Here is a 27,734-nt window from a genome sequence, read left to right on the forward strand (position 1 = left end):
TGTTGGAAAGTTAAATGACCTTGCCACAAGTAAAACAATGATGGCAAGTTCAAAAAATACTTGAAACTTTAGCATAAAATAGTAAACAATTTTGAAAGCAATGTACGTTGGTGATATTAAAAAAAATACTTAAGTTAAAAAATACAACTCTACTAATCTTTTTATTTACATTACATCATTCCTTTATTTATTTTCAATGGTGTATTCTAAGAAATCGTATCAGCATTATTATGGATTTACCTACAAGAAGAGAATTACCTATATATATAATTTATGCTTGAAGGAGCTTCGGTCGAAATATACCACATATTTACACGGAAGCACAAAATGATTTCGATTATTGGTGATTGATTGTCGCAAGGTACTGATGAAATCCGACGATGGTGTCTCAAATGCTGTATTTAATTTTACTATTCGGAATGAACCTTGGATTTATTGTTATTATCTTGAAACCTGAAGGCAATATTGACAGTGGATTTCCTTTAGTAGAGTTGCCTGCAAAAATTACGAAGGAAAAAGCGTAGAGAAAAAGATGATTGCTTCGTTCTTTGATCGAGCAGGTTATTACGCAATAATCGTTCTTCAAACAATAAAACAGTAACATCAGAGTGGTACACGAGCATTTGTTTACCTGTTGTTTTAGAAAAGTTTGAGAACAACGTCTACGCGACTGAGTTCTCTTTTGTCAGGATAATGCGTCCGTGCACTTGGCCAAACGCACTACCGATTCCTTGATTATGGCAGGTGTTAAATTACTTTTAAACTTTTATCAGTATCAACCTCGTATCTTGCAGTTTTTATTTATTCCTTGGGGAATTAAAATAGGGAATTAATAATTATCCATACAAATAAATATAATTGAAGTGTCTGTGTGTAATGTTAAATTAAACGCTTTTTGCTACATGTCTTTGAATATTTGGTAGGTACATATACCAAAAAATACATTTATAACTTTTTTTTTCGTCTGATTGTCTGTCTGTTTGTTCCGGCTAATCTCTGAAATGGCTGGACTAATATTGACGGAACTTTTGCTTGTAGGTAGCTGATGTATTAAGGAGCAACTTAGGATACTTTTGTTCAGTTAAATTTCACGCGGACGACAGTCACAGGCACAGTTTTTCAATAAAAGAAAAATCTTTGTGGCATAATGTAAAAATAAAAGATGCCGAAGATGAAGTGGCTGTGTGAAAAAAAACATATAAATCAATAAATTGTTTATAAGTTGATACTTAACTTACTTAATTTTTGATATATTGAACACTTTTAGCCTCACCTCTAGTATTAGACAGGTTTAAGGTATTTTCAAATATAACTTATTAAAAACAAATAAATTACGCATTTTATTTAAAATCTGTTCACCTTATATAGAAAGCCCATCCATAGCTTGCCTGAAAGAAAATCGCCTATTGGATTCTTTCTCCATCTTTTCCTGTTTTTACTGCCACATTGTACAATAATTTTTTTAAAGTTTAATTTAGACTTCTACGTTCAATTATAGTTTGTATTTTAAGCATACCAATCTTTGTTTAATAACTTTTTATTCATTGTTTTTACTTAAAATTGAAGCCCAAGTGTATATTTCAATAAATATGATTTGCTCAATACATTAATATCCAGGATACGAAATACTAAACATTGCGCAGTATTGCATTTGCGTTGACCACTTTCCGGCATAAAATTGCCTTCCTGTTAGCCATGAACTTTCACTAATTTTTATTAAGCTGCTGTATCTTCGTAGAAAATATAAGAGTTAAACATCACATAAGAGCATCATTAAGAAAACTGTTTCGAAAAAAAAAATTCAATAACAATTGATCGATATAATGAACTCGTAGCTGGGATAAAGAGCGTAGAGGTAAGAAGCGACGTTAGACAGAGTTGAAAGTGGTGAGGGTGTCGGAAGAGAGCGCAGTGCGCAATACGCAGGGCGCAGGGCGGGCGGGGTGCGGCGGGCGGCGGTGGTCGTCGCGCAGGAGCGGAGAGGCGTTCACTCGGCCGCGCGCCACGGCGCGACATGCCCAGCTGATGTTTATTTATACCGCGAGCTCGGCGGAGGGCGCGCGCGGGAGGCCCTCCCCTCCGCGGCACCACGGTTTCGCGTGATGCAGCCGAGCGAGCCAGCCGACACCGCGCACGCCGCTAGCGGAAATCCCCCGCAGCGAGGCCTCAACGGTGGCCGTTTTGACTTTGATGACGGTGGAACATATTGTGGCGGCTGGGAAGATGGCAAAGCCCACGGCCACGGTGTGTGTACGGGACCCAAGGGACAAGGGGCTTACGCCGGCTCCTGGCACTTCGGATTCGAAGTATCCGGCGTCTACACCTGGCCCAGGTGAGAAAGTGTCTTATCCCGGGCGACGCACATGCCCGAAATCCGCGTCTGAAGCCACTCCAAAAATAGTCTGCTATTAATAATTGAGTTCGGTGTTTCGCTAGAAAACGCGTGTAACCGCGGTGAAAGTGCCTATGGACCGTTCGCAACGAAATTATTCATATCGATCTGTGGACACTGATAAGATAGTGATAACAAAATTTAGAGTTGACTATCGCGACATCCCAGTCTCAATGTCCATTAACCTGTTGTCATTGTTATGGACAAATCCATTAAGCATTCAATAGCGTAACGAGAAATAAAAGGCAAACACATAAATTGTAATTGAGGACAATATATAGCAGCTGTTCAATGTCGAGTCACGAAAGTCAAGACGAGGCTCTTAAATTTATTGGTTATTAAAGTAACGACGGAAACCATCGCGATATACACTACCTAGTAACAATGTGAAATTATTGAGACATTGGCTTAAATTATATATTTACCTAGTCTTGTGCCGTAGCAGTCGCTACATGTAATTACACTACAGAGCATGACGATGACTTATAATATTGATTTCAAAGAACGGTACTTCTCTGAAATTATTATAAAATAATTAAAGCAAATTTTAAACTTTTAAGATAATTTTTCCCATTCAAGGACACAGTGATACAAAACTTCTTTAAATATTTTCGTCTTTTTGTTTTTTTGTGGTTTTATATAACTAGAAGATTAACTGGTATTGAACTTCTAGTGATATATCAGGAACTGCTATTCATAAATGTCTTAATTACTGATGAAAAACATAGTTTATGACTGAAAGTAGTTTTGATGCAGAAGTAACATCGACAGACCTTCTTTAAATCTCGGCTACTATCTCCTCAAACGTACGTAACCCACTTTCATGGGGTCAACGCTCGATCTAAATGAGAAGCACCCCTATACTGTGATTTCTGTTAGAGCTATACTGTAGGTTATGTGGTAAATTGAAAGAAAAAATTAAAATAATTGTGACTATATATATTACGTAACAGTAGATGAACATATTATCTTTGAAATTATACCTAAATAACTCCTTAAATATTACCCTTAGGGGTCCTAATTTATTTGGGTTTTTTTATTTCTCGAATATAATTTACATCTTACGTAATAAATAAAATAGAAACGATTATGGAATTCACTTCACTGTTTTCTCAGTTTAATTAGCTATTTGATGTCCAAATATTTACAATATTCGTTAATAAAATTTAATATATAATATTTAATGAAATACTTTTTTATGTTTTAATCATTACAATAAAGTCTTATTTACGGAACATATTCATTGTTGAGATTAATCTCTATGAATTTTGAAGCTATTGAAATATTAATATTATTTGTGTATGTAATATACAAGTTGAAAACGTTTATTTTCCCGGTGGGGATTTTAACTAAAGATATCCTACCTCTTGATGAAAAGATAGGGATTATAAGGCATTTGATAATAAAGCTTTGGTAGGCTTTACCAATACTTTAGGGTTGCCGCAGAAATTCCTATGGAACGTACCAATGTTCCTCGACATTGTCCCTATGTACGACCTGTGGAGAGTAACAACTACACTAGGCCAAAGTAAGAGACCACTTCGTGCTTCCGTCCTCCTCCGGCTAATTTTAGTAAACAATGAAAGTCCCTAATCTTAGCGGCTCTGAACGAAACCTCTTTTTTAATCTCTTACTACAGGCAGAGGTCCCACTAGGTCTATTTTTAATAACTCAAAATAAAGGATTGATTGCAATTCGCCCGGGGCCCTATTGTAGGTGGTCGCTTGATCCGTCACTGATCTGTGAAGTTATTGTTTTTTGCAGTGTTAAAAACTCATATTTATTAAATTATAGTTTTTACCGCTCTATGATTTACGATGATTTAGACTTACTTGTAACGACGTTTTTTAAACTTATTTATATTTATTTTGCCAATATGGAAATTGGCTTAGACATATAGGATTATCTGCAGGCTTATTGTCAAATTGACGTGGCAGTGAGCAAGCCATATAACACACAGAACCGCTGGACCCTTAAGATTCTGGGATGGAGACTACGGACTGGCAAGCGCAGCGTAGGACCGCCCACAAAGTATACAAGCCATCTAGTTAAGATCGTAGGTTTTTTCGTAGCATTTCGTTTCGATGCAAGCTGCTTTCAACTGGTCCTTTTGGAGACAACAGGAGAGGCATATGACTAGTCTAACGAACACGAAATAGATGAATGAGTATAGAACTAGAAAACATTAATAAGGTGTTTATATAAGGTCAGGAAAAAAGGCTGCAAATTCTTCTGGTTGAGCTCTTGATCTTAGGTACTGCCAAGATATTAAGGCTAAGGTACCATTAACGCTTGGCCATCTCGAATCCAGTGAAGCCGTAAATGTCAGCAAACGGCTTAAGTCAGTTTTAAAAAAAGGGCTGTGACAATAATAACATACACGATACAACATTGTAGTATCTATATACATCACATAATATTACACTTGTTAATAAATTATATTAAAAGTAGAATGTCAACACCTTACCTCATGCTCGGAATTTCACTTTTAACTTGCGTTTTCATCATCATTATTTTACCCGCAGAATGTCCACTGTGGGCATTAGCCTTCCTCATAGATTTCCATTGAGACTGGTTCGAAGTGGCCTACATCCAGCCTCTTCCGGCTACTGACCTTAACAAAGTTCACTGTCCGCCTAACGGCTAAAATTCCTATGTTGCGTGTTTGCTCCGTGATCTTCACTCCAGGGACTTTTTTTCCAGGGATTTCGGTGGCCATCGTTCTGCGCGCCATGTGGCTTGCCCACAGCATTTCAATTCGGCAATTCGCAGAGCTATCTCGGTTACTTTAGTTCGTCTAGGGATCTCCGTAATTTAACCACTAGATTAAATTCTCATCCAGAGAACCAAGAGCGCTTCAAATAATGAGATTCATTATTTATTATTTGAACATACATAATACAATTTCGCAAAAACGGATTCATATGTAACATTAAAACCATCACGAGCTTATTATCAAGTTTGCAATACCGTTACACGCCATTGGAAGAAAAGATTTAATATTGTAGTTCAGTAAGATATATCTCTAAAAGGATTAACAAGATCGTACGAAGCATAAAAAATTAAATCATATTCCTGATGATGTTGCTGTTCTTACGTATATGAATGAATTCTTGGCTAATAATAAAACTTATAGTGCAATGGTAGTGAAATAATTTTAAACATTACGTTACAGAATATGTTATGTATCCTCTACAAACATCAAACGTTAACATTAAAATGTTGGTAGCAAGGGATGAAAACCAAAGCTACACTTTACGAACCGTATGAAAGTGAAAAAACTGACATCTGATTCTGCTATTCGGTACGAGCAAAAGGCTACAAAAAACTTAACCTGCGGGTAGGTACAACGTCGTTCTTTTCCGTTTCTTTGATGCCAGCTAGCAAAAGAAAGGATTACTGCCTTCTGTATACCTTCTGTATACTGTAGTGTGAATAGTGACTCTCCATCATATTAAAAAAAAACTTATAAAATCACTAAACCGTTGTAAAAACATCATTATTGACAACACAAGTATATAAGGTTTTATGTCTATATTGTTATAATATTATCAAAACATCAATAAAGTTATAAAATAAAGGCGGATAATATAAAATAAAGGCGTTAAAGTAAAAGGAAAATGGGCAGTGAAACAAGTTGTTAATTATTTGTGCAGTAATATATGTAATATATAAAACAGATCTTAATCAAAAGTAAATTTTAAGCATACATTCATAACGAGAATGAATATGTTCGGTTCAAATACTGTGCGGTTCTTAAAAGTCACATTTTTGTCAATAAATGAACATTAGTAGTTGGTATAGTTGGGCTATTTCTACCGACATTAGGGTTCTTCTATCTACTGGATTATTAAGACTTTAATCTAATGAAGTACAAACGTAAGTATAACTATTTGAAGTATAAATATTTCCATTTCATGTTAAATTATGTACAACGTTCTTATGATATATTTGAACTAGTAATACGTTTTTGATGCTGTTTGCTGTATGTAATTGTAATATGCCCTATTTGTTTTGTGCCCAGGTCGCGTGTTCTATTTTCAGGTGCTATATAATTCAAACTTTGTGCATTAATCATATAAGATTGCAACTGGTCATAAACAAATTTTCAGAAAAAGAGCAGTAGCGTCCTCTGCGTACCTTAATGTCACACTGCGATCGCCAACACGGGAGGCCTATGCCTTGCAGTGGGTGTAAATGGCTGAAATGACATATTTTTCTAAAAATTAATCTGTGACAAGTAAGGATGGCAGTTGAATATTAGAACTTAGTGCATATGACCAGAGGTCGACGAGCCGTCAAAATTTATTAACAGTTTCTCGTAAAAATTTCATAAATTAAAAATTGAAACGATTTTTTTTAAATGGGAATGAGTCATCTTCATTTATCTTATAGACTGATCCACATTAAATCGGATGAATACAAACGTTTCGAATAAAATACAGTGTGCTGATTAAAAATAAAAAGAATAGCTAAAACTATTAACAGTGCCAAAAGAGCAAAAACGAGGAAATTGGAAACCGTTCAAAATTGTAGAGCTTATTCTAAACCTACTCTTTCGTATAGAAATAATGACAACAGCAGCGAAAACTTAACTATAATTTAAAAAAGTTTCTTTGTATTTTTTCAAATCAAAACAATTTACAATAATAATGTGTTATTGAATTAAGATTAAACATAAACTTACTGCATTTTTACCCTATTTAAATAAACACTTAACAAAATGTGTTTTTCAAACTATCTATATATTATTTGGGTAAATAAGTTTTATATTTTATGATGACACTGTGAAAAACTCATGACGACTTAACTGGGTCAACGTTCCAGCTTGCTTAAATTATATCCGCATATTAAATGAAGTTTTCGTAACTAAATTATTAAGTTACAGAGTTCCTGATCAAATATACAATTATAACCTTTTAGTGCTTCATTGAAATTATATCATCTACTTGTATAAGACAATTATATGCATAGTAAGACAATCATACATATGTGTAGCAATATTAAATGTTAGAGTTCTGGTCAGAGAAATATAGTAAAGTAGAAAAAGTAGCTATGACATAAGAAATAAAAAACAAGAATTTCAAAGGAATGCATAATATAAATTATTCTACGAAGTTTGAAGTCTATGTTTGCTCACAGTTTCAGAAACCGTGGTCTTAAAGGTTTAGTGTAAGTTTCTTTTTTTATAAATAGTAATTCGTATTCTTAAAAGAGTTTTAGCATTTCTAGATGTTATCAGGCTTTCACAGAGTTATACCGTTATTAGCGTTTAATAATCGGATCTCCGATTATAGACTGCACGACATAATTATTATTTCTCGGAAATATATTTTGATGGACTATCTACTACTACGATATTATTGACAATTTTGTGATCATATTTCTAAGAAAAGCCATTAAAGTATCGTACATAATGTACCATCTCTGCTTCATTGCATCGGCTAAAACACAATGTAGTGTAAAAGTTCAAAGGAAATATTTTGGACTAACGTTATTGACAAACTCTTTGTCATTCATGCTATCCCTCCGACAACAATGGACTTATGGTGATCTCCAACCGGTTAGCCCGATTATGTTCATATAACACTTAACTTTCAGCGGCTATTAATTACGTTTATTATTGCTAAAACAATCACAAAACAATTTTTTCGTTGCAATTATTCTCTACTTTTTTGAGTACCTATTAAATCTGTAAAACCCTATGATAAAGTCTTATTCTTTTTAATAATTTTTATTCTATTCAATCAGTCGATATTCGACTTTTATACTATTCAATTAAATTTTTTTTTGTCGTGGCATCATCAATCTTACCTTAATGCGTGGGCAGATGATGCGGTGTAAGCCGCGAGAAATTGTTGAAATTGTAAGCCGTATAGTTAAGGCAATCGAAATTGATTTTTAAAATAAAATAAAGACGTCGCTATAAGTAAACTATTACTAAATATCAAATTTCTAGTGTTCAAAAATGTTTTTAAGATATAAATCAGAAAGAAAGGTTTCAATTATTCCAGTCTAATTTTTTCAGATCAAGCTTGTTTCACATTTATTGATTTGATTTGCAGTATTCAGTCACGCTACCCCAGAATGCGTAACAGGCGTGTTATAAATAGAGGTAGTTTCGAGTTGTTCGGTCCGTTCCTACTCATGTACAGAACAGACCACTCCATTATCTTACTGCGAGTAATAAAAATTGTATGTAATCTTGACGTTGTTTCTCGTGATAGTAACTTTGTTTATTCATGCAATGTATTGTTAAAATGTTTAGATGGGTATAAACATTTATACAATAAACGGTAGAATATGTGTCTATATAAATACATCGAAAACTTGCAATATCTATTCGCCGATATCCGTGTAAACAATGCATTTGTTAAAAAATAACAAATTTCTTTAATTTTGTAACTCATTATTATGAACTATTAAGAATGTTTTCTTCAATGGTTTCTCTAACAGTTTTGAATACAAATGAATATAAAATTTAAAACCACATATAGTGGTCATATTCCATATCATGAAACATCTACACGTGATAGATTTTATATTAAATTTAATTAAGAATTTTCGTCCTAAATAATTATTTATATCTTACTGGGTGTCCATGGTCAAGGGAGAAGGCTAAGCCCAGGATTTTCCGATCAAATCAGGAATGGAGAGATCCGTAGACGGACAAAAGAATACGACAATCTAGCTGATTGAAAAGTTAAAGTAGCCACGTAGTACGCAGAATAGACGGCCGCTGGTGAGCATTACAGTTTTGAAGTGGAGACCATGGATTGGCAAGCGCAGTGTAAGACGTCCACCCAAACGGTGGACTGATGATCTTGTTAAAGTTGTCGGAAGACGCTGCATGCAGGTCGATTTTAACCGATCCCATTACAAATCTATGGAAGAGACCCATGTCCAGCAGTAGACGTTTTAGAATTAAAAGTTCAAGACTAACGACCAAACACTCTAAAGATCTACCTATATCTAGAGTCACCTCGGCGTCAATGATCAACAACGATAAAAAAAAAGTAAATGGCTTTAAGAGTTTTGTAAAAATGTTTTTGGACTATAATCTATAAAAGTTTGAAATTAGCAGCTAATCGAGTTTTCATTTCGAGAATGAATCCAAATCTTAACAAAATCGGATCGTTTTCTATCTAAGCTCTTCAACTTTTTTTTTTACAGAAACAAAATTATGACTACTTCATAATACAAGTATTAAATCTAAATTGATCTTAACGATACAAATAATTTATTATTATTTTTCCAACAAAACCAAAAAAGAAATTTTCTAATCATGATTGAAACCTCTTGCGGGCAGTGAGTTTACAGCACACATTTGCTAGTACACGTATTTTAGGGGTATAATATTAGAAGTTGTTTATAACAAGACGATGATGACAAAAGCTATGTTTATAGCTAACAATTGCAAGAATTACGCTAACGTGTGGTCGGGTTTTAACAAGCATGGTCATTCGCGTGAACTTTTTTTTAATAATGTATTCTCGCACGCCTTTCCTATACAGACCTTCTGCTTAGTTTAATCGCCCTGTCAAAAAAGTATTGCGCATGGTTCTATTCGGCAAAAAAGGTGATAGTACTCTGCTGAAGAATTACAATCTCACTTCTGTGCCATATCTACAAGTTTTTCTCGAGGGCATTACGAATATTCTCACATGCAGGCTTCATGACTCTCAGCCTCCCGAACAAGCCGGTTTATGTGGAGGCTTTAACACCATAAGCCACATACATATGCTGCGGCAGATTATACAGATCTGAAAAATATAATCGGCCACTATGCCTGGCGTTTGTGGACTTTGAGAAAGCCATCGATTCAATCGAGACCTGGGCTATGCTGCAGTTCCTCCGAAGGAGCCAGATCGAATATCGGTACATCCAGATATTGAAGTACTTATATGAAAACGTCAATATGTCAGTCAGGTTACAGAAACAAAGCTCGAAACCAATCTAGTTGCAGACAGATGTTAGACAGGGAGACCGCTGCACTGGAAGATGTCTTCGAGGTCATCAATTGGAGCGGGCTCGGCATCACCATAAACGGCGAATACATCACTCACCTTTGGTTTGCCGATTATATAGTCGTAATAACTGAAGGACCTGGGTACAATGTTCGATGATCTTAGTAGAACCTCTGAATATAGTAGGTTTTAAAATAAACATGGATAGGTCAAAAGGGATATCTAATAACCATTTCGTGCCTACTCAAGTAGTTGTCGAAGTTGCTACGCTCGAAGTTATAAAGGATTATATATACCTGGGACGCACTGTCCAGGACGTTGATTTCGAGAAAGGGATCACTCGCCGAATCCAACTCTGACGGAGGCATAATTCGGGAAGCTCCGTAACATCTCGTCCAAAATACCGCAATGTGTGTTGCCCGTAATGACATAAGGATCCGAGACCTGGTCCTCATTAAAAGATTAATTAATTAATAATAGATTATCAATATTACATACATATAGAATGCATAACGAAAAGGTCAACTATAAAGCAAAATATTAAATAGTAAACTACAGACGTGATGTATCGGTGATGTGTTTATTGAGATACATTCGAAAAATTCAGGTTTAATATTTAAATCTTTATTTTTAAAATCCATTTCTTGTTTATGGTTTTTGTAAAGTTTAGTAATTTTAGTAAGTTTAGTATTTTTAGATAAATAAACGTACATTCGACTATGGAACAGCTTTTTGTCCGTCGTTATTGAGTGTAGCGCAGTATGATGCTCTCTTTTTGCGATTCCATTTTCGCTAAGTAGGGTATTCTTCACTGAAACCATCCGAAGCAGAAGATAGAACGAACCGTACGTTTTTCCTAGGTAAATAGAGAACGATACCCATGACTGATACGTGCGTCCTATCGATACTACAGTACCTATCTTACGGAGCATATGCTTAAAGATTGACTTCATTCCATTGACTAAAGTCTTCCATATTGTAAGAGAATTCAGTGGCACACACACTAATGAACAGTACGCAGCAGCGAACATAGAACGGGACATCTGTGGCAAAAGTCTATCTTACCGAGAAATTATTTTTATCCTACCAAACATCTAAAAGAAAATTTCTAAAATAAAGATGAGCCTAACTTTTTTTGAGAGATGGCAAGACCATTGTGTCAATAACTTTATTGGAAAGTGATTAAAAATACAAAGAAAAAGTAATAAATATTTTGTATCAATGACCCGAAATTTATATGCTTAAAAAAGTGACTTCTTTAAATAGCTTGTGAGAGCATGAAATTAGGGCTAAAACATTCCAACGTAATATATAATTCTATCAAATTTCCTTGTAAAGAGATCTTTTTTCCGTCAGTTTGATCCATGATAAAGGCCTTTAGCTACAGTCTATATTGAGTGCAGCTTAACCCACTTGTTCCTCAAAGGAATTATTAGGATTCGTTAAATCAGTTATTTTTTCTTAATTAATTTTGGCGGTAAAGGTTTATATATATATAGGAACTGGTAACAAAAATTTTGTATATCGCTGTAATATATGTATTACGATTAACAAATCAGCAACAATCTTTCTTTATAGTTGAATCCTTAACTTGTCATAAGTTTACCGCTATCATAATTTTTTTTCTCTACGTGATGTTATATTATTATTCTACTGTCTCTATGAGTATATGTGTGTTCAAAGAGATGTAAGATTAAAAAGACAATAACTGTATTAGAAATTTGCTTTACCCCTGAAATGAAATTTTAAGAGATAGGTATAAAAAATTCCATCTACATAGTATAGTTTATTGGGAAGCGTGTTGCTATGTTTCTAAAGTCCGACAAATCGAATTGGTGCACTAACTTGCTATCAAGTGCAGCCGGTATTCTTGGAAAAAATTAAATGACATTTTAAGTAAATTAATTTTAGGTTAAATTTTGTTTATATATAAAAAGACAGCAAACTACATATTTTAATAATTTAATAATTACGTTAATAACAATAGATATGAAATCTTAAAGCTTAAAATAACATTTTCTTACATTACTTTTAGTGTTGACACCATTAAAATACTCGTATAATAGAAAAATGGAGCGACTTAAAAGTGCCAGCCAGGTCAAGAGTCTCTGAAAAGAACTTTCGCCACGCGGTAATGCACTAAAAGAAATACATATACGCTAACAATCCTCATAGTCCTTAATTTTGTATTAAAACAACCTCAAAAAATATTCCATCATGCTTGTTCTATAATAATAATCAAAAAGCTATCAAAACTCGTCTTAACTTAAGTTTTAAATAAGAAAATTATTTTGAATATGCCTATAATTTTATAAATATATTCTTTCACATTTTTCCTTTATGACAATTATTGTTTGTTTTAAATCATTTAATAAAACTCCATCTTAATTTTTAGGGCTATCATAAAATTAGAGCTTACATAATCTTTACAATAGTAATCATCTGTAAGTATACAGATATAAACAATATATCGAATAATTCAAATTTATTTTTATCTTGGGTTAAGTAACCAATATTGATGTAATAAGTTAAAAATGTGAGTAATAAGCAATTCCTGTGCTCAAAGTGTGTGCGTAAAGTTTCTTATATAATGTTTCAGTGGCAGCGCATATGAAGGCCAATGGCAGAACGGAAAGAGGCACGGGTTGGGCGTTGAAACGAGAGATAGATGGCTGTATCGAGGTGAATGGACGCAAGGCTGTAAGGGGAGGTACGGTGTGCGACAGAGTACCACCAGCAACGCTAAATACGAGGGCACGTGGGCGAACGGATATCAAGACGGATACGGCTCTGAAACATATGCGGATGGCGGTTAGTACAATTATTTATTAAGATCATATTAAACTTGTTACATTTTTAGTTTATGTAAGTTACATACGATGAATAAATTACATTTCTGGTTGTACTTATACATCGTTGATATTATAATGATACATAAAACATTGGTAAATTTTATTTATAAAGAGTAACTGTTAAGTTTCTGGAAGACTATTCTTAGCAGATCAGCATTTCGAACCGGTAGTTCCTTACTTATAATCTCAAAATATTTAACGATACAAAAGTGCGTGTAAATACCTACACGAATAAAGATATTTTGAACGTGAGTTTGAATACAAATTATTAACAAATAAAATAAGCACATACCTAGTTGTATCACAAAAATCTAATCTAACTATTTTTTTACGAATACTATTTAATCGTCAAAATGTTAACCTCACTCGTGAATATAGCTAAATGACCTACATTGCTTACACTAAAAACTCATTCCTTACTCAATGTAGCCGGAATTTCAAATGAATATTTTAACTTGATACGTTTATACATTTAGGCAATAAAGGTGAAGGCAAAAACGTACATAGACAAGCCTTTTTGGCCCTTATTAAAATGTTTTAATTTAACCAAAATGTTTATGATTATTTTTTTTAAACATGATGACAGATAATCAATATCTTATTAATAGATAATGGATTATTCAAATGTACGTAACAAGGGTAGCGAGTTGTAATACCATGAAACAACGTCACGTAATTTATATTGATGCCAGTAAGGTTGAGTCATGGACGCATTAAGATTTGTCATTCATGAAAAGAGAAACGATGTTGTGATTCGTTTCCTTTAACTTTGTGCTGATCGTTAGTCATTTGCTATAATCGACTCAAGATCTGTTGACCTAATCTTATTTTTAAAAAAAATATCAACCACACTGTGTGGCTAAAAGTTGTTACGCATAAATTCTTCAAAATATGTACCTAAAGTTTTTGAATGTGTCATCTCTGGTCGAAGATGATTGGTTATTAGAGTGTTGGATAAAGTATCGGGACGTAAATTTTTCGGTAGTTCAGTAGTTGAATGATGAGAGCGAGGTGGCCCTGCAGCCCGCCCCGCGCCGCGGCCCTCGTACCTAAATATAGCGCAAGCACGCTCGCCTCGCACCGCGCCGACATACAATCGCGTCCATTGCTTATTTTATTCGAATACAAAAAATTCTTTACAGTCATTACATTGACCCACTACGAACATTACTAATTTATCGTTTAATTGCACTCTGAAATTTACTAGAATTTATGATCTGTTTAAATTATATATCATTAAAATGTATTTACATCGAATTGTCATAATTTAATCTTTTAGGAATTATGATCTATATGTATCCAGTGATTGGTTACTAAAAAACATATAAATAAAATTATTAATTAAATTAATATCAATTAATTAGCTTATTGTAAAGCAATTGTCCAGGCAATTGTCAGCAAAAAGCTTTAAAGTTTTTACACCTATTTTCAATAAACGTGTATAAAGTGGTCAGTCTGAAATATATTAAATTGCGATTGCGAGAGACTAATAACTTATAGTAGTACAAAGTCAGGGACAAAGGTAGTAAACAATAATTAAAATTATTTATAGTGTTTCAAATTTTCTAATCGATTTTTATTACTATATAAGTAATCGTAACGTTGTTTATTATTTTGCATTTTTGGTTAGGGCAAGTACACTCACTCCTTAAAGACTTTACACCCATAAACAATCACCCTAAGAGATTTATATGACTCCTATGTCACAAGTACTCATTACTGTATCCTTGAAAATATGAGACATTAAAACTTGAAATTTGGTGGGAATATTCCTTTCACTGCCTAGGTGTCAGCAAACGGATTTTACGAAATTCCACTTGCAAAGGAGATTGAAGTGGCGTTCATTAAAAATGCATATTTTCAAACTATAGCTCTTGTTGATATAAAACTTGGCCAGATTTTTTTTTTTTCGCGTGAGGAAAATTACCTAGAATGAAATTTAATATATTCACACCCTTAAAAGGGAGCGTTTTAATTAAAAAAACAATTGAAATTGTTTTTTAGGTTTATTATTTATATTCCCTTAGCATATAATAAATTTTAACATTCAATAGAGAGGAAACTTGTAAATTATTATTATGACGAATGAAAATGAACACTTTGTTTTATTATTGCCACATAAAGTATTAATTATTGTAATAAAAACCCACGTGACATTCTGTGAAAACTGTAAATGAGAAGTTTCAAATTTTTTTATACATTTCAATTTTTATATGTTTCAGGAACGTACCAAGGACAATGGATGCGTGGTCACCGGCACGGATATGGTGTACGGACATCAGCGCCATTTGGTTTGGCTTCTCACTACCGTGGCGGCACAAGAGATACTCGCGCTTCATTATCATCGCTGGTGGAAGCTGTTGGCACTCCTGACCCTTCCGACCGACGAAACTTACGAGTGGATGACGCTCGAGGAGGCTTTGTTCTTCAAAAGAGCTCCGACGAGCCAGCTGGTAGACGCGGCTCACTCGTCGAGAAAACTAAAAAGGGATTATTCCCCGTAAGTATCGTTTGGAAATTCTAATAAGTAAAATAAATTCGCACGACTCTCATTGAGACATGTTTAAGGGGAATAATAGTAAACACGATAAAATCTTTATTACATAATTCTTATTTATTACTTAACGACGGCGAATGGGTACAGATGTTAAGCTTTAAAGCTGTGAACGAATAGTTGCCTGTCAATTACCGCATGATACAAAAATACCCTATCTAAAAATCAACAGATTCAGAAATAACGTTATGATAAAATATTTAATAAAAAACGTTTAAAAAATTCTGGATACTACAGGCAGAAGTTTTTGATCTATAGCATACAAAAGAAAAAAAAATAAATGTAACACATTTCAGATTCATCAGACACACTGGAAACTATATACAAAAGCTTTAAAAGTTTTATGCTGACAAATGAACTCTATATTCACCCCTTTAAGGATTTTATATAACCAATCACCCAGTACGAAGTTAAAACGTTGTTTTTAAAACACATGCACATATAATACGAAAATTTTTAATGATTGTTTTATACGTTTTCATTTATTTAACTTGTTTTATATGCTATGACACTGCGTTTATCCGTCTAACAAGGCCAGATTGTGCTTTATTGTCATTATATCACACTAGAGTTACATGCAATATATTGTTATCGCAAGAACTTAATCACTACATTATCTACATTGTACCGCCAAAATAACCGCATTCTAATTGTCTGTAATAACATATAGAGAAAATAAATCTTTCTTTAGTTATACTATACGTAAATGTTTATATACGTGTCTTTTAGTAAATTTCTACTTACTTTGTACGCAAGTATTCAAATAACCGAAAACAATTTATATTTAAGATCAATTTACTTATATTGTGAGAAAGCTTAATGAAAACCTGTCAAATTATTTCTGATGTAAATCATAATGTAAAAACATTAACAAAACTTGTAATAACGCCTATTAACAATACATATATGCAATATAAAAGGGGGCACGATAGAATAATTTAATCAAACATTAGAGACAAATTGGGGAAATTCCAATCTTTTGATTCACGCGTCCAAAAGTCAGGCGCGTCTATTTTCCTCCAAGTGGAATTCGTTCAACTTTACTCTCACTTTCGGGAATGCAACTTTGCAACGAATTATCTTGAGTTGCTCAACTTTAAGCGGCTTAAGTCTCAAAGAAGTAAGTCTAGAAACATGCAAGCACGTACCAACGCACGTAACTCGAAGACAGCTTCTGACCGTAGACAATTTCACGTTAGCCAAATTTCAAATACTGACTTTAGTCTCAATAAAAATATGTGGATGTTTTAGTAAAAATAGTAAACAGGAATTCACATGTCATGAAATTAATAAATGTAACTTATATTGGGCGTTGAGAAGCACAGATCATTGGTGGAAGATGTTTTCATTATACCGACGAAGAGTACCATGAAAAATAAATCTTGAAAGATCATATTCAAGGCTACGAAGACAATTAAAAAAGTTAGATTGATGGGTTCGCTTGTACACGTTGCAACCTTGTCGTACCAACCCCCGAGGCCTCGGTATTATATATTAAGTTTAACTCCCAAAATCATTTACTACATTTTTCTATGGCGCAATACAAGAATGTAAATCGTTAACAAACATTATTGATTGTTTATTATTGTCTTATTCGTATTCTTGGTCGTATTCAAAGAACTGAGATTAAATCACATCATTACATGATTCAAGTTCAAGTTTTCCAGCGTTGTACCTATAGAACGATTTGCGAAATAAAGTGAAAAAAAAATACTACTGTCTATTAGTTTTACTCGGAGCTTCGTTGCAAGTTTGAATCAGAAATGACGACGTCCAAACTAAGATAACCAAGGTTACCAACGTAGGATTGCTCATCTGAAACGGTGAAGGACGAGGTCAATCGCTTGTGCACCCAATTTTGGGGTTGAAATGTTTTCGAGTGGTAACCACGATCCGGTAGACACGACGGAAGCCTATGCCTTGCTATGGGCGTGTTACTGCTGATATGATGATGATAACAATAGTTGATTTTATTTTTATAGAACTTCCGCAAGCGCCGCAGCACAGGAGAATTGGACAAACGTGGGACTGGGTCTGTCCGGTCTGGAGGCTCCGCAGGCTCGGCCTCGTCGTGGGTGTCTTCGGTTGAAAGCTCGCACTCCACAAATACACGCGGCTCTCATCACACGCACTCTAACACCAGCTTCATAGTCGAGGTGATTAATAACAATATGTAAAACTTTGAAAGAAATCACAATTTTCTTGCGTCAGTGTCGAATTATCAAACACTCACAAAATATTTAGTATCATTTAGAAATAATATGATAATAAAATTTCAATTATATAAGCGACAATGATTTTTTGGAAAAATACACAATATAATACCAAAATTAAATAATGTTGTATTTTAACAATTTATTTTAATTTAAATTATAATTAATTTTGGGACTCTATTCAATATTAAAATAAGTATAAACTTTTGGCAATAATAATGGTCTTGATTCCTTAATACTGATTTCCAGGATGAGCATCTGGATCCGAGTGTTACCGAAACGTATATGGGTGAATGGAAGAACGATAAGCGAACAGGGTTCGGTGTCTGTGAACGCAGTGATGGTCTGCGCTATGAGGGCGAGTGGCTCGCTAACAGAAAATATGGCTATGGCGTAACAACTTTTCGCGACGGAACTAGGGAAGAGGGGAAATATAAAAACAATGTACTAATCACAAGCCAGAAACGCAAGCATATGTTTCTCATGCGATCAGCGAAATTCCGAGAACGAGTTGACTCAGCGGTGAACGCGGCACAACGTGCTTCAAAAATAGCTTTACAAAAGGCCGATATTGCAATCTCTAGGTTTGTATCACTTTATTTCCTCTCACGCATATATTTGTAGAATTGTATCCTATGTATAATCGGTGTAACGAAACCAATTTTATCATTATATCATGTATCTGGGACATTAAAGATGTGTTATCGAATTACTGCATTTGTATGCATTTGCACATATCGAATTACATTTTGTTAATAATTATAACTTTAATGTATTAATGATCGCATTAATATATTAATATTATTAGATAGAAAATATTTCCTAATATATGATGAATATATATCGTATGTACACCCAAAGTTGATATAAAACGCGGGAATGAGAAATCAAATTTAGCCGTACAAGCAAGGTCTGAACAGAAATAAACCACTTTCTTAATAATGGATTGTGTCATACGAGTATATTTATAGTGTAATATCATTAACAATTAATATTCATGCTAACTGAAAACCAATAGATTCAATTTTTAAAATAATATTACTTTGCAGAACAGCTACTGCTCGAGGTAAGGCGGATCAAGCCGATGAATCGGCGGACCAGGCTAAGGAAGACTGTGATATAGCACAAACAACTGCAAAGCAGTTTGCTCCAGATTTCAAACACCCTGGCTTTGACAGAATTGGATTGAGAGATCGGTATAGACAAAAAAATCACGAAACTCTTACAACCGGACCTACACTACAGGAATCCGAAAATATCATAGAAGGAAAGAGCATTCCAAATCATATCCCTCCGACGCAACCACAGCTTTCACAAACTAATAAAATTTCTAACGCAATTAACTCAAGAAGGCCTTCCACACAATACCCAAAGGCAGTGCCACCTGTTGATCCACGGATAGCGAATAGCGTTAATTATAGCGCGGATGATAGGGCACTAGGTTCACCTTATGATCCTTATCTTAATCCTAGTTCAGAAAATTGGGTTACATCAGGTGCACAAGGTCAGGTTCAAGATAAAATTAAACCTTTTATGACAAATGAACCAATAAGTACATATGGCATGTCTCAACCGGGGGCCCCACCTTCGACGATATACCGAAGGCAGGATTCTTTACAGGCACAACAAAGTTTGGATCAACAAAATATCAATCAAGGACGGAGACCCTCTGTCAGACCACCAATAAATCAGAGACCTGCGGGTCAAGAATGGAGCACCACGCAGGGAATTCCTCGACGACAAAGTATCCTCGCACAGCCAACTTTTGACCCCCAAAGTAATACTTATACTGATACTGGTACAGCATCGTATGGTCGTAACGAATTTCGTACTGGAGTTTTTCATTCGGATCATCAAAGTCATGATCATCAAAGGTCTGTTGCCGATCCTCAAAATTATCGACAGGGTCCTGAGCCTCAAGTTTACCAACAAACTCCTGACCAGCAAGGATACAGACAACCTCTTGATCAACAAGTGTATCGACAGCCTACATCTGAACACCATCAATATCGTCAACAAAATTTGCCTCAGGAACAAGATTCTATTAACGGCGAACGTGACCCACGACAATTTACTGCACGTCCTTCAATAGATTATTTTGACCACTATAAAAGACCGCCTAGTCGAGATTCAAGTGTAGATCGTTATGGTAGACGATCACGCCAACCGTCAGTGGAAGCAGCGCCTGCTACCGGGGGCTCACGTGCAGGATCAATAGCACCACAACCGTTGCCGTCATCTCGACCACCTTCGCGTGCAGCAACGCCTGCTGGCAACGGTCACGTAGCCTCAGGCCGCGGCTCCATCTCGCGCGCACCTTCAAGGGAATCTCAGCCATTTGAAGACACTTTACTTCGAAAGCGTACGCTAGGACAGGAAATAGCCCCGTCACCTTACCAACCAAAACGGACAGAAAGCTTGTACGTAGCACAAAATCAAACACCTCCTCCATCAGTGCCGATGGGTGGGGGAGGAGGAGGAGGACGAAAGGTAAGAATTAACTTACGATTAAAGTTATAAATAATAGTTGTACTAATTGATGCTGTTACTGATTTCTGTGTGAGTTTGAGTAAAACCTAATTGCTTTTATTGACATAAAATACAATATTATAAGTTGTCATGGTACCTACTTTGTAAAACTACGCATTTAAGTAACAAAATTGTTTAAAACCTAAATACAGTTGGCTAAAACAAATACTAAATATACATACATTTTTTTTCTTTATGATCATTAAAACGTTTGTCATTACAAATATTTTTCTGTGATTAAAAATTAAAATGATTATATATCAAGCGCAATTATATCCTGACAACATTATACCAGTTAGCATGAATATTACGCTTCAAAATAATGTAATATTTAGGGTAAAGATTTTAGATAATTAATGACTATAAAAATTAAAGGTCTATTTCTTATTATAATAACATATAACCGTAATTAAATATATTTTAATGTAATTTTTGTTAAAGATTGAAATAATAGAAAAAATACCTTAAAGCAAAAGCGGGTACATAATTAAAATTTTAACTTAAATAAGCATTTAATATTTCTTAAATGCATTTTACATGGTTCAAACCCCTGTTTTAAAATTGGCATAATTCTGAATTTTCTGTTTAATTAAACAAATAATTAAACAAAAATATCCTTTTGCCTTTTAGTCACTCTGTTAGTCTTTTTTTTTCGCTAAAGTACCATAAAGGTGACAAGTTAGTGCTAGAGTATTTTTAGGTGCATAAAAACTGTATAGGCTAACTAACAATAACAGGCCATTAAGTTTAATTGTGCGCGTTACGTAATAAATGAATGGTTTGCCTTAATATAATTAAATAGTAAATTCAATATCTACGGTGTATCAAAACTCGCTTATTATTAGACAGCATTGTTTGATTGTAAAAATAGTTCCCCACCCCTAGTCGAAACATTAGCAAAAAAGAATTCTCACTCCTATTACAAAACTTTAGACTCTTTGTAATTTAAATATCAAACATGCAGTAATATGTTAATATACAAGTTGTATTTTGACAATTTAACATTATTAACAAATTTCTACATCGATATTAAAATAAAAACATTGCAATATTTGTACCATTATATTGGATAAGAGTATAGAGATTTAACCAAATATTGATTTAATCATTGTTCCAATTATTCTCCGTTTTAACGTTATTTTTGTAATTAATTTAACAATGAATATATTCAAAGATAATGAAGTTCGCGTAGTAAACAGTACATAGTGGACGCAGTGGCGTACCTAGAACTTTTGCCGCCCGGGGCGATCTCCAGTTTGCCGCCCTTTCTCTTATAAGTCAATCAAATAGTGGTTTTTATAAATTAATAAATAAATAAATTGTGTTAATTACACATAAATAAATTATTAAGTTATTTAATCAATATTAATTAATACACAGAGTAATATTTTTTAGACATATTTGTATGCACTCGTAAATATATTTATATAATATCTACTCTTCTAGCTTTCATACTAGAAAAATTGTGTATAATGCTCTCAAAATTTATATTATTTGTAATTTCTTGTTCTATTGACAATATTGCAAGATTTTGTAGTCTTAATTGACTCATTGTAGAATGAAAATAATTTTTTATCAACTTTAATTTTGAGAAGCTTCTTTCGCAACTAGCGACACTCATTGAAATTGTTAAAAAAATTCTTAACAAAATTACAATATTGGGAACAGAATTTTCCAACCTATACTGATAAATAAATTTTAGCAGATCAAGAGGGCCCTTCTCCCCGTTTTTCTAATGTTTTGCCTCTTTTTTTTAGTGTAGGTACAGCCATAAAAACCTGGATCCTTTTTCTTTTAATATGGAACTGTTCTTTATCAATGTCAATCAAGTCATTTATTTGACATTCAAATTCTTCATTTAGTAGGTTACACGGTATTATACACGAATATTTTCTTACAAGGCCATGCAACTGATCGAAACGTTCTTTTATTCCTTTATAATTCTGTCCATAGATGAAAACATTTTTCTTCGTACTTCTTCTTCTAAGGATAGCCCCACGTCCCAACGTCGAATTTTCCCCACGCATATTGTTTTTCCTTCTAACTCGACGCTTAGCGGATATCTCTAACTCTTCACAAATTATTTTGGCTGCTATGACAGCGTTTTGTACTAGCGTATCTCTTTGTTCCATGAAATGTGTTTGCAAAGAATTTAGTTTTTTATGGCATTGGTGGACATTTAACCCTTTTACTTGCAAGTATTCTTGAGCGTCCTTAATTTCCAAAAGGACGGGTTTCTATAAATGAAGGTAACATAGAAAAGAAAAAGATTACATAGAATTGAGTAATATTCCAGCATCTGATCTCGTTTTACAATTTTCTTCTTCTTATAAAATGAATAAGTTGCTTTTTACAACTATAAGTAAATATAAAAATGCCGCCCCAAGGTAAGTGCCGCCCGGTGCGGACTGCAATTGTACATTCATTTACATTATTTTATTTGAAGTGGCTGCGCTACAAACACTTAAATGCCTTAAGGTTTAAGACAATGTGCCGGACAATGATTCTGCGGTAGATTTTTTCTTGAGGAGATCCGGAAATTGAACGGAGGTATATCAACGTTTTCGCATAGGGTCACGTGGTTACGATATTTGGATTCGAATCAGGAACAGTGTCTGAGTAAATGTTGAAAAGTCTGTACTGTGGAGCCGTCACATGGGCAAGCATTTTTGTCGGTTATTTTAAAATAGTGCAGATGCTGCTTGCAGTACCCGTCCTCGCTGAGTAGTTGTGTGAGATGGAAACATGTCTTGATGAGTTTGCGCAGTTCGCTTATGTCGGAGAGTTACGGAAGGAGTCCTATGGTGTGTCGACCCTGAGCCGAGATACACGAGCCGTGTCGTATCTGGCCTGCCAATGTGATTGTCTTCGGCGCGGATTCCGCTCTTCACGAAACTTAGCACGGCAGTTACATTTGTCGCCAAATTGTAATGCTTAAATATTACGATATTCCGGGACGAGATTGTTATAGTAAGATTGTATTCTCAGAACAAAATTAGACATTTTTTACAATTAAAGAGTTTATTAACCTTGTTATAGTCTGTAACGTGGTAGATATTACAAAATCATTTTGTTGTAAATGTAAAAAACTAGGTAATTAATTTATTAGCTAATAATGAAATTATGACGTTTTTTGGGATTATTTACCAATGAATAGTTAATTGCTATAAAAAAAACTTCTTTGAAGTTCTTTAAAACTGTTGGCGCTCGCTGCAACCGTCTCTGTCACATGTTACTAAAGCTCGGTTGAAATAATGCTATGTTAACTCTAATGAATATAATGTTGCATAATGAGAACTACTTACTACTTAATAAAAAAATATTTGTGCTGTAAAACTCTTTATCATCTCCGCATTCCAGTATTAACATTAATAAATGTTACATTGGCGTTAACAATGAAAGATGAGATAAAGGTAACCCTTTAAATTGAGGCTGCAAAAAAATAAAAGGCATGTTTGAAGTAAGGAATAAGATAGGGAAAGTACTATACCGTTCATAGAAATAAAATTTTGAGCTAATGAAACGTTAAGGTTACCAATTAAGACGAGTTATCATTATTATTACATATTAGGTATTAGTGCTTCGTGCATTTTGTAAAAAAAGTTATAGGTTATTGTGGATCTTATTACTACTACAAAACAATCGAATGCATTATACACAAAAAGGTTTACAATTTTGTTTTTGTAAAAATAATAAAAAATTTTAATAGACGGCGCCTGTCAAATTGATATTTTTTTATATTTTTCACTTTGAAAATTGAGTCGAAGTTTCTTTTAGATATTAACGTATATAAATCATAGATCAAAATCTTATAAAATTTAGAAATTGTTAGTGATCAATAAAATGAATAATACAGTAAATCACAAATTAAGGCTCGTAATTTTAAAATATCCAATTTTTAATTTTTGTTACCTAAAAACAATAATGATCAAACAATCTCCTGTCGAAAACCTGATTAATACTTAATCTTAATGTAAATCATTATCCAAATCGATGTATTACACCCATATTATGTTTATAAACCGCTTGTTTTAAAAATACCAATTAACTGTATGTACCCATTATGTAAGGTTTTCTTTTTGGTTTTATTAATTACCGCGTATATCACCATGCGTATTAAAATTTAAGTTAATTATTTATTCCGCTAGTCCATATATAAAATTTTTGGATAAATCTGCTTTTATCTATAAAGTATGTGTAGAAGAGACTGTCGTACGTTTGGCTGTAGACTAATAAGATACTGCGGTGGCGGCGGAGGTGGCATGTGGCCAGCGCTCAGCCCGTTCTATTTCTAAATCGAGACAGTCATTCGCAGTGGATATCCGTGCATCGTCTTCTCGTATACTAAAATAGATTTTTTTAAATTCCTACTTAATATCAATAAGAAAAGTTCAGTGAAAGGCGAAATATTTTTAATAATATCTTAAAATTTACGCTTTAACGTAAATAAACATGAAATTCTAAGAATTGTACTAATTATAATATATGCGAAATGTTGTGGTATGAAGGGGAAGAAGATGAGGACGATGATCTTATGTGCTCGCCCGCTATACTAGCTCGGCGGGCTTCTGAAAGTTGGATTAATGTACCTCCAGTAGAGGTAATCTTAATATATATATATATATATGTTCGTTGCCTTACATATAAAGATAACATATTTACCCGGTGCGTAAATCACATTGTCAGTAAGCGTAATTAGTTGTAAGTAATTTGCACAAATTTGAAAAGTACTCTTCTCTACAGGTTTGTAACGGTTGTGATAGCCTAAATATTGATGCCATAGATTACAAATACTTCAAAGCAATATTTATAATGGATTAATTTTATAGAAAATATTTATTTTAGAAATGTTTATCACTTTTCCGGTAATAGGTCACGATAATGAAAAAAGATTACTTATCAAAAATATAACAAGTTTTTGACTAACATAAACGTAGTGGCGAATTCCATGAGCAAAAATTTTTTATTACTCGTTTATTTTTGCGAATCATAATAAAATGTATTCATGTTACTTGTGATAGTAGTCAATTCACATGAAATATTCATTCTGTGGCAGATGCTTAGCACGCCGCAGGCGTTGCAGCGAAAGAAGTCACTGCCAGACGTGGCTGCAATGCCCCGGATGCCTGATGGCGGTGGGATGTCACGCGAAGAAGTATCAGCACTGGGTTCAGCTCGTCGCGAAGAAGTCCGTCGCATACATGAGGAAACAGAGAAGTTGAGAGCCAACCCCCTTCTCTACTTGGTCAGTCCGCAAGTAAAGGTTTGTAATTCACACCATTTTTTTTTTTAATAAAATGACATATAAGTTATTATTTATAAATCTATTATCCAATTATTTAATTCTTTGTTGTAAATCCGCAAAGAATGTTTGCTTAAAGTTAAGTCTTAAGATACACTTCCTATAAAATTAAAATAATTCTAGCAATTAACAACAATAACGAAGCTCAGTGCTTGAAGAAGCAAAAAGCTTATCTAAAGTGGCAGCAGACGGGGCAAGTTGCTCGTGCAACTGCACGATATTGCAGCTAAATGTTTCTCGGGTGGCGACCAAGAGCCGATAGACGCGGTGTGGGTTTAGCCCCCATTATGTGGACCGACGATGTGGTCAAGGTCGTGCAATGTCGCTGGATGCGGAGTTGCGCAAGATCGGTCATCGTGGTTCTTGGGGGAAGCCTATGCCTTGCAGTGGGCGACTGTCAGCTGGTATGATGATGAATTAATCGAATATTTTTTTTCCAGGACTGGTTCTCGCGGCAGCAGCTTGTGATTTTAGTACTCTTCATTAACATTTCTTTGGGCATCATGTTTTTTAAGCTACTAACGTAGCGCCGGCGTGTGGCGCAACCGCGCCTTCGGTCACAGTCACTTTTGTACATACATTGAATAAAATCAAACATTAGAACAACCAATACGATCCCTAGAGTGAAAACCTGAAACTCACCACCGCCATTAGATCTTTGTAATATGGATTAATTTATAAACAACCGAACGAAACTATGTATTTACTCGTTATTAAGGATTTCGGTTTGCTAGAATACATTAATAATGTTGTGTAAATGTGTTATACTTGACAAAGTGCAAAAATGCCCCACCCTTTACGAAAATTTAAAATATTTTCCGGTGTGAGAGTGTAAAAATAATTGACGTGCCCATTTCCAAAATGTAAATTGAAAGAACACAGTGTCTGATACAACTGCATATTGTAAGCTCTATTTCTTAATTCTGAATTAGATGCAACTGTTATTAAAATAGATAAATTTCTTTATAACATGTACTTAAAAACTAACCAACGACAATTTTTGTTACCAAAAGTCATTTTTCGTAAATTATTTTTATTTATTTTATATGCGAAACATTGTTAATATAAAAAGATTTTTTTGTTAATAATATTTGATCATAAAGTATTGTTTTGTTTTTTACGTCTATAAGAAAAATGCTTTTATTAAAGTTGTTGTAGATGATTACAATTTATTTTAATATATTGCAATGACCAAACACGTAACATGTAAATGTAGTATAACAAACAAATGAGTCCAAAACGTAACAAAATTGTAAATATGTTACATATTGTTAAACGGTGACATAGATTATGAAATGAATAGAAATAACGTTTTATATATAATTGATCACCGAACGGAAAGAGCGATAAAAAATATTTTCCTACGCTTTACCGCAAAATTTCAAAATTATTAGGATTTTAGAATTTTAAATTAGTATTAATAAAAATTGGTGCACAACATTTTTACAAAATTGTAGGTTTGTATACATAGTAATACATACATCGATGTCAATTCTCACTTAACCAAACATTTTATACAATATGTTTAGAAATGGATTATCAAATGATTTATACCTTAATATTTATGAATGTTATTGAGGCAAATGTGCGAATGAGAATGTTTATTATTTTGAACAACGCAAGTTGTGGACATACGCGCAATTGTTAAAAGTTTAATTAATTTTCCTAAGACAATTTTCGCAGTTTCATTATTGTGTAAAAACGTAAGTTATGTCTATAAGAGTTTTAATTACTTGTATCAATTTTATCTACGTTTCACAAATAAAATATTGTAACAAAATCAATAAAGTATTTCATTTTTACATTTTTTTAATTTACTTATATACATAAAGCATTATAGAAAATCATCTGAACATAAGTAATTTATCACTAAAACCGTGTTTAAACATGTTTTCTAAATTTAGGGTTTTTGCAAAACTTATTGC

The 27,734-nt window shown here is 33.8% G+C and overlaps 1 protein-coding gene across 2 annotated transcripts; it reads left to right on the plus strand.

Moving 5' to 3' along the window:
- Nucleotides 1–2,006: 2,006 nt before the first annotated feature.
- On the plus strand, nucleotides 2,007–27,549 carry jp (junctophilin). Of its 2 annotated transcripts, XM_068765150.1 has the most exons (8): nucleotides 2,007–2,332; nucleotides 12,959–13,170; nucleotides 15,434–15,711; nucleotides 17,748–17,921; nucleotides 18,228–18,562; nucleotides 19,028–20,468; nucleotides 25,564–25,770; nucleotides 26,250–27,549. In XM_068765150.1, exons 1-8 carry the CDS (start codon nucleotides 2,103–2,105, stop codon nucleotides 26,334–26,336), a joined length of 2,964 nt encoding a protein of 987 aa, XP_068621251.1. In that variant the 5' UTR covers nucleotides 2,007–2,102; the 3' UTR covers nucleotides 26,337–27,549. The 2 variants fall into 2 exon arrangements, with proteins under 2 accessions (XP_068621251.1, XP_068621252.1); XM_068765151.1 differs by lacking the exons at nucleotides 2,007–2,332; nucleotides 12,959–13,170; nucleotides 15,434–15,711; ... (1 more) ...; nucleotides 18,228–18,562; nucleotides 19,028–20,468 and adding an exon at nucleotides 24,797–25,107.
- Nucleotides 27,550–27,734: the final 185 nt, after the last annotated feature.

The sequence above is a fragment of the Battus philenor genome, unplaced genomic scaffold (assembly GCF_028537555.1).
Source record: "Battus philenor isolate CCGP_79_NKW_IND1 unplaced genomic scaffold, ilBatPhil1.0.hap1 SCAF_2, whole genome shotgun sequence".
In the NCBI taxonomy this organism is placed as follows: Eukaryota; Metazoa; Arthropoda; class Insecta; order Lepidoptera; family Papilionidae; genus Battus; species Battus philenor.

What these genes read in the sequence shown, in the direction of transcription:
- jp (XM_068765150.1), top strand. Translation starts at nt 2,103, where the DNA reads ATGCAGCCGAGCGAGCCAGCCGACACCGCGCACGCCGCTAGCGGAAAT. An exon ending in CTAAAAAGGGATTATTCCCC is followed by an intron (nt 15,712 to 17,747) that starts GTAAGTATCGTT and finishes TTATTTTTATAG; the next exon opens with AACTTCCGCAAGCGCCGCAG. An exon ending in ACACCAGCTTCATAGTCGAG is followed by an intron (nt 17,922 to 18,227) that starts GTGATTAATAAC and finishes ACTGATTTCCAG; the next exon opens with GATGAGCATCTGGATCCGAG.